At 28.9% G+C, this 8,364-nt stretch overlaps 2 protein-coding genes across 2 annotated transcripts in view; one reads left to right on the plus strand and one right to left on the minus strand.

The window, feature by feature from the left end:
• The window catches only part of dor (vacuolar protein sorting-associated protein 18 dor), a 6,256-nt gene extending 5,145 nt beyond the window's left edge, over window positions 1–1,111 (minus strand). Inside the window, exons 1-4 of the mRNA XM_017897085.1 lie at window positions 1,039–1,111; window positions 619–730; window positions 284–467; window positions 53–210 (exon numbers count right to left, since the gene is read on the minus strand). Coding sequence (XP_017752574.1) covers window positions 53–210; window positions 284–467; window positions 619–699 — 423 coding nt within the window. The 5' untranslated portion in view covers window positions 700–730; window positions 1,039–1,111. The remainder of the gene's footprint in view (window positions 1–52; window positions 211–283; window positions 468–618; window positions 731–1,038) is intronic.
• Window positions 1,112–1,420: 309 nt separating this feature from the next.
• On the plus strand, window positions 1,421–3,855 carry Polr3E (RNA polymerase III subunit E). Its single transcript, XM_017897097.1, has 8 exons — window positions 1,421–1,471; window positions 1,845–2,101; window positions 2,178–2,371; window positions 2,438–2,610; window positions 2,688–2,892; window positions 2,964–3,166; window positions 3,247–3,410; window positions 3,484–3,855. Exons 1-8 carry the CDS (start codon window positions 1,421–1,423, stop codon window positions 3,749–3,751), a joined length of 1,515 nt encoding a protein of 504 aa, XP_017752586.1. The 3' UTR covers window positions 3,752–3,855.
• The last annotated feature ends 4,509 nt before the right edge of the window (window positions 3,856–8,364 follow it).

An 8,364-nucleotide genomic window follows, 5' to 3' on the forward strand; every position in this document is an offset into this window, starting at 1 on the left:
TTTATCATATATAAAATATATTATTTTTATTATACCTATTTATTTTATTTACCTGTTTTAACTTTCTTGTTTTTCTGTGTAAATAAAATAATTCAGGGGCAGGATTAACTTGGTTGTTTGGAACTAAAACTATTAACAAATGATTACCCAAAGGATCAAGAAACATTCCTGACATATTCATATTCATTGTATATTTAGATATGTCAATTTCTGAAATAAACATTTTATATCATATTACCAATTTTATATTTTATATTACTAAAAGTAATTAAGAGAATAATACCTTCAGGTGAATTAGGATGTTTCAAATCAATACGTAAAAGAATATTATTAGCCATAGCAATAATAACGATATTATTATTAACAACAAGGTGTAAAATTTTGTCAGATGGTAAAAAATTAACTTTTTGCTTTATAAAAATTGGCCCATCATCTTGAAATTTCATTTGGATAAATCCAGCGGTACTCTAAAAGATTGATAAGACATTTATTTCTTAATATCTATTTTTAAGATAAAAATAAAAATTTTATACATATCAAAAGGAAAGCATGAAATTAAAGTTTATAAAATATATATAATGTAGAATGAAAAAAAACTTATATTACTTATAAACGTACAATGTCTGGACGAAGTGGTGGTGCACATATTTGTTTTGATCTTTGAGATGCTTGTTCATACTGATCAAACATTGATGTCATTTTGTTAATTTATTTAGAACTGTTCACTTTACTATAATTACAAATAAATAAATTGTAATTATGCTTTACAATTAAAGTTAATGCTTTATTGTATTATACTTATATATTAAAATATTATTGTTTTACTTGTATTTATTATAAAATTTCTATACTGAGTAAATTTTTAATGCACATTTATAATAATAATCTCAATACAAAAGTCTCATTAAACTTTAAATCATAGATTAATCTGAACTTCTTTATGATTTACTGTAGATATATTATATATTATTTTGTTGAATAAATAAATATCATCACAAATCAAATCACTTTATTTCAGTCTACAAACAATAAACTTACAATGCTTTTTAACATAGATTAAAATCTGACAGTAACTTGTGAAATTCAGCTGCATTGGTAGCAGTGATAAAGTCCAAACATAACAAAGTTATACGAATAGAAATGTTAGATAAAAATGTGAATATAAATCAGATAATTCAGTATTATGCATTATTTACTATATATAATTATCATTATATTGTACAATAATTGATAATAAACAATCTTTATTTTTATTGCATTTTATTATACTGTCATTTAACATATACCTAATAAGTACATATTTCATCTAGCTGGATTTTATCTCAATTATCTGCTAAAAACGTGGTACAGAATTCAAGTATTTGTATTAAAGCATATCTAGCTAGCATTAAACGATCAGTACGAAATCACTATTATTTAAATGTCTGATTCTAATGCAATGGAAAATGATAGTGATCCAGTGGTTAAAGAGGTTCGTAAATAAATCTTATTTTCTTTCAGTTTTTTTAAGTTTAGATTAACTATAGGTTATGTACTTGAATTGTTACAATGTATATTTTGTCACGTCTAATACAAATTTTGATTATTACAATGAATAATTATTTTTAGTATACTTAAATAAACTTGTACTAGACATTTGTAAAGATATTATTATGTAAATTAATAATATCGTAAATTATTAAAATTATTCTTTCAAATAAATTTTCTAAAATAACGAATGTGTGATAACAATTACATATATATTCTTACTAATTAAATATACGAATTAAAAAGAAATAGAATGTTTGTAAAATAAAGTATTTATTTGTTTATGAATAGAAAATAGAAATTTAAATTTATTATAGATTCCAGTATACCTCTCAAAAACACTTGCAGAAAAATTATTTATTTTTCAATATCCTGTTCGTTCTTGTAAAGAAGGATATGACAATGTAACTTTCTTAAAAACTTCAATAAAGCCAGAGAATCAAGAAGTTCTCATAGAAGTAGCAGTAGATACACATAGTGTCAATTATGATCAAAGTAAAGGTGAGCAAATTGCAATAAATGCAGATGGAGATTCAAAGATTGATCAAGAAGATGATGAAAAGGCATTTGACAGGTATTTAAAACATTATAATTACATAAATAAATGATTTATTTGCCTTATATGATATATTACAAATTTTATGTTATAGTAATGTTATGGACAAAACAGTATTACAATCTTCTCGAGCATTGCCAAATTGTTCTAATTATGGAGTTGGCATTTTTCAAGATGGGGAGTTACATATAACACCATTGAGAGGAATAGTTCAAATGCGCCCTCAATTTAATTATCTAGATAAAAGTGATAAACGTGTAAGAGAAGAAGCCAAAAATATGGGTGAAGGTAACATTTAAATAATTTTTGTATTAATTCAATTTAATTTGAATGTAATATTCTTTTAACATTCAGAATATGATGAAGAAGAAGAAGGTCCAAAACAAGTTAATGTAACTTTTGCTAGACAAAAACCTGAATTTATGAAAAAGATGCAAGAGCAATCTTTCCAACATTATGCTAAGAAAAGTTTAGAAGAAAGATGGATTCATACAAATTATAATCCAGTGAATAGTACTCAGGCAGAGGTTAATATTATTTTCAATTGGTTTTATTGTTGAAATATTTATTATATCAGATATTTATTATAGAAATATATTTTCAGCTTACACGTTTAGAAATGTTTTGTCCTTCTACTGATGAAACTGTAAACACATTAAATATATCAACTCAACAATATTTAGAATTATTAGCACCTAAAGCAAAAGAAGATCACTATTTAAAATCAAATGTTTCCAACCATACTACATCTCTCAATTATATTAGGACTCTACCTCTTCTTGATCAAGTTAAGATACTCATGAAAGATGGTTAGTATCTCCAAGATTTTTACATATATTAATTTTAGATCTCCATATAGTAATACAAGTTTCTTTTATAGCCAAAGTAATATCCTTTGCACAGTTAAGATCAATTTTGTCACCAGATCAAGAAACATCAGCTATTTTAAAATATTTACAACAAGTAGCAGTTTTAGTACAAGGAAATTGGGTAGTAAATAGCGAACTTCTATATCCAAAAGATAGTATATCGTCAGATAATGGTATTCCAGCAGAACTTATGTGTAGAGCTCGAGATTATATCGTAAGTGTTTTATTTATTAAGTAAGTTATAAGCATGTCATAAAAAAAAATTATTATTGTACTAAAATTATACATTTTTAGTTATTATCATTCACGGAACACGAATTCGTAGATCGAAAAATAGTTTCATCTGTTATTAAATTGCCTCCTGATGAAATTAAAGAAATATTCACAAATCTAGGAGTACATGAACCTAAAAAAGGATGGCGATTAGTTATTCCATCTACTAAAGAGTTTACTGAAAAGTATAATAATCTTTTATTATAATAACGAGGAAAACTAATATTTGATACTATATTTACATATTTTGTTCAATAGATATCCTGAAATTACACAAAGACAAGAAATGTTTTGGGAAGCAAAAAGAAAACACCTTCGTGAAGCTATGGAGGTTCAGAATCAAATTCCACAACGTCAAAGGCGAAAATCAAACAGAGAATCAGTTGGATCTGAAAATGAAGAACGAAACATAGGACGTGGAAGGAAAACATTAAGAGATTCATCAATGTCTGATAATGACAGTGTGTCAGAGCCAGTGAAGCATAAAAAAATTATTCGATCCCGCAAAGTATCCGAGACCACGTGACCAAAGTTGATGCGTGATTAAAATGTATGATATTGCTATATATTGTTAATATGTTTGAAATTGCAAAAAATTTACCTGGGTTATGTTATTATATTGTTTAGATATACTGCCAAAATTTTATAATATACTTATATTCTTAAATTATTTAAGTAAAATATTTTCTAGTCTCATTTGACGGGTCTAGTAAACGACAACACAAATTCCAAAAATTATTTTGTTCATAAAGAAATTCTACACTTTGTTATATTATTATTTATATTTATACCTTTGGTTTTGTATGTCGTGCATAATATAAAATTCGCTTCAGTTTAAATAATATTGTTTATTGAAAAATGTACAGAAACAACAAATATTTGCTCGGTTACATATAGCGATTGTAAAGAATTTGTTAGCAAATGTCACTGACGACAATGACTGAACAGCATGGTATCATAATAACCGTAAAGAACATTTGTTTATTATTTCCAATAGTTCCAACACATCGTTGATTGATGAATGATATAATTTTTATTTTATTACAAATATTTTTACGAATAAGAAGAGCATGATGTGAAATCATAACTAATATTAAGTAAAAGTATATGTACAATATATAAAAATGTGAGACGAATTATGTATTCTATTTGTTACTATAATATTTTACAGATACGTACTTGTAGCTAAAAAATCTCATGAATCCTTACATACCCTATCTATTTCATGTATTTTATATAGTTTAAACAGTATTATATAGAATATTAATTTTAATACAATTTTATATTATTATTACACTTTAAAAGTTATTTTTCAGTTACATAGAAAATAGCGCTTGTATAAAAAGAAGAAATACTAATAAAAGCCAGTACAGCTATGCAAACTTCTAATTAATGACAAATAACATGAACATGTAAGTACATACGCGTGTTTAGCATTTTTATGTTTAATATATTTATCACTAAATATAAGAACTAAAAAAGAAAAGAGGGAGGCAACACCAACTTTATTGTTAAAATGTAACTTTCCCTATCTAGTTACGAAATTAATGATAAAAAGAAAGGAGAAGGTACTGACATATTTCCTTACAAATAAACCTTCAATGCATTAATATTAGTTATCGCAGAGTGTTAATATACGTTAATTTCGTGAATGAAAAGAATGTTGCGAATGCGTAAAGTCATGACGGTCATTCACCTAAATTGCTAACAGGTATCGCCATAAAACACATCCAAAAAAGGAATTGACAGAATTAAATGACATAAAATAAGCACCTTTAGACGACGAATTAAAGTTCACCTTCCGCCTAATTTTGCTTTTCATCTCGTTTTCCTCATTTCCCTCTATAATGGTCCATTTGCGTATTATAGGGGCAGAACAGAGGGCGAACACACTTTCTCCTATAGGCCTGACAGCCGGTGAAAGTATTTCTTACGTCTTTATACGGTCGAAACACCCAAATATTTATTATTCCATCAGTACTACGTCTTCCCAGAAATAATAAAAGATTTATTTTTGAAACATTTTAATAACAAATTCTAACATATGATATTGCTTATTTGAGACGCAATTATATTTGTTAATTAAAACCATAGTAGAAAATTTGTAATTTCACGATGAATTCTTATTTCAATATTTTTTTAAATTTTACAATATCTTTTTACATCGTAGAGAAATATAATGTTCAACTAACAGTGATGTGAAAGTTAAAGATTCAAAATCAAGTGTTTGACGATGTTTTATAACAAAAATATTGAGAACAATGAAGGGTTAATACATTATTTAATTACGACAATACACGACTATATATCCAACGTTTGTATACTGAGAATGCATTTCATTCTTTAACTCAACGATCTAAATTCAGTTGCAGTTAGTAGAAACCGGTTCGATAACTGAAAAAGTCAATTCTCTTCGACGAGGTCAATTTTCTAAGGAACGAACGCACCAGGGTTTGAAATACATAGCGGGAAATAAACACTTGCCCGTTGAGATATATTATCCATGAAAGTTCGAGTCTTCGAATAAAGTATCGAATGAGTGGATGGAACTTGTTTCACCTGAAGAATAGCTTCAAAAATATATCACGCTAATTGCTCGGTCGTACGAATTTTTGCGAAATTTGAACTAGAATTTAGCTTACGGAAGAATGTAACTCTCATCTCGACAGGATCATATACTCTTGCATAATCTGTGACTAATGATCTTAAACCCTCGTCTATAAAAGGTAAGAACCAAGTTCCTAAATAAGACAAGGTTTCTGCACATCGAAATCTACACGCCTCGTTGACAAGAAAAGGAAAAGTTTCAGTAAGAAGGAGGAGAGGCAAAGAAAGTGAATGACGGCCGAATCTTCATGCGATCTTGTCGATCGCATCAATCGAAAGGAATCACTTCTCGATTTCCGACAAGTGAAAACAATGACCTTCGATAGACGTCTCTGCAAGAAAGAAAGTCCACTCGATCCGTTTCCATACGATTTCAATAAATTACACGCTAAGCAGTGCGTTGAATTCGACCAGGGGGAGCGACGAATCACGCTCCCGAAGAGACAAAACATCGAAGAAGAGAGATCGAAAGTTCCTCAATAGGCGTAAATTTTGGCTTTGTTCTTTTCCTTGGTTCTTTGATCACCTGCCATCTATCGATTTATAATTCAGTAATTATATTAAAATATCTATAAATAAAATCGATTCAATTGATTAATATTAATTTTATAAAGTTACTAAATTAAGTCGATACTTCTAGGTTATGATACAAATAGTATTATTTTAGGAACTAGTCGAAAAGGAAATAAACGTATAAAAAGAAACAAGAGGATACACGACCTTTTGTGGATGCAGTTAAGATATGTACTCTGTGTGAAAGGTGATTAAATTAAGTACAGATAAACCAACCTACTTTCAACATTTCAGTAGTACAGCGTGCAGCTTACGATTTAGGTGAAAAGCAATTAAAGTTCGTATTTGTATACGATGCGTATGTAGAGATTTAAAGATGCACAGAAATAGGTCAAGTGATATGTGAAAGAGCAATGTTAGTTTATCAGAACTTTGACTTTTTATGAATTTTTTTTCATATTTTCAGCCCTTGAACATTTAATGGTGAATAAGCGTACAGAATAATCTGTCACCGCATTCTAGGATCAAAATAAAAGTTCATTGTTATACATTGGAATTAAAGTCACGTTTATTGAATGCAAATAAAGTCTTAGCGACGATGTAAAATTTGACGTCGAAATACGACACGACCTACTATTGAAAGGAAATTTTCATGTAGCGTGTGGTAGAAAGCCACTTCACCCGATTTCGTTGAGTCCCGTTGGTATTGAAAGTAAAGTACTTTGCGGAAACGATCGGGTGTGAAGTCCCGTGTGTATGGAAGTAAAAAGTATTGAAAGACCGTGGCTATCGGTGACGTAAGAATTGCATTGAACCGTACAATTGATTCGATACTTTTTCTTCTAAAGCTTCGTTAAAATCCTGTTAACCATGAAAAGGTACCTTTTGTTATAAATATTGCAAATAATTACATATTATTCATTCCTTTGTCCTTCCATTTCAGACGATAGATTATCGACGTTTATGCGAAGAAAAAAATGCGAGGAATTTCACTGAAGAATTTCAGATCTAACGCAGCACTGTTTCACTTTCTTGAATCGCAAGCAGGTTTCGTGCTCTATCTGCAATCGATTACATATCATAGTGCAATACATGCTTCGTTACATACATACTAATTCCGCATTTAACATAATTACCTACCAATTACTTCCGATTCGATTTTTTCGATTTGGGTACCAATTGACGTTATAAGAAAAGATAACTACGAAGGTTTTTAATAATTGCAAGAATCAAAATTTCACTTGGTATTTTATTTTGCTAGTTAAGATTTCATTCCTAAATTCCTGTAAAATTTATCGTTATAGATATACGTGTAATAATACGCGTAATAATATGCTCTGTTTCCATTTCAGTGTAGAGCAGTAAGAAAATCTAATAATAAAATACGAAATATTGTATATTGCTACAAAAGAAATTTAGTAATTGAAGAAAGAAGTTTAGTAATGCTGAAATGAAAATAGAAAAGCAGAGAGAAAAGAGTTTAACCTCGAAATAAACTAAAGCAATTACTTTACCATTTGCACGTGAGATTCTATCTTCTTTATTGTAATAAATACAAACTTTCTTCGGTAATAGCGATTCCAAAACACATTGTTCTAACCACTGTTTCATATCATATTAATGTTCATTAGAAATTTCTTATCAGAATCACCACAGTCATGAATCACTCTGTTTAAATCTACAGTGGATTGCATTCAGTTCAAACATGAACAAACATGTTCCGCATTGTATCTTAGGTTTAATTACATCATTAAGACTGCGTCACAGTTCGACGTAACAGCCTGCAATTAATCAATTACAGTCAAATCCTGTTCATCGGAGCAACGTATTCGATAATTCTTCGTTGTTCAAGATCACCATTGGAGGGCTAAAAATTTTGGCCAGCACTTTGTTTTACGGTATGCGTCTGTCGATGTCTCCCACTACCCCAAAGAGAACCGAGATATTACTTGGTGGAGGTAACTTTCAGCGAGACACGCTATATAAGAGAATGAAGAACCGGCCGGCCAAGATAAAGCT

The sequence above is a fragment of the Eufriesea mexicana genome, unplaced genomic scaffold (assembly GCF_001483705.2).
Source record: "Eufriesea mexicana isolate 0111107269 unplaced genomic scaffold, ASM148370v2 scaffold422, whole genome shotgun sequence".
In the NCBI taxonomy this organism is placed as follows: Eukaryota; Metazoa; Arthropoda; class Insecta; order Hymenoptera; family Apidae; genus Eufriesea; species Eufriesea mexicana.

What these genes read in the sequence shown, in the direction of transcription:
- Polr3E (XM_017897097.1), top strand. Translation starts at nt 1,421, where the DNA reads ATGTCTGATTCTAATGCAATGGAAAATGATAGTGATCCAGTGGTTAAA. An exon ending in TGAATAGTACTCAGGCAGAG is followed by an intron (nt 2,611 to 2,687) that starts GTTAATATTATT and finishes ATATATTTTCAG; the next exon opens with CTTACACGTTTAGAAATGTT. An exon ending in TAAGATACTCATGAAAGATG is followed by an intron (nt 2,893 to 2,963) that starts GTTAGTATCTCC and finishes TTTCTTTTATAG; the next exon opens with CCAAAGTAATATCCTTTGCA.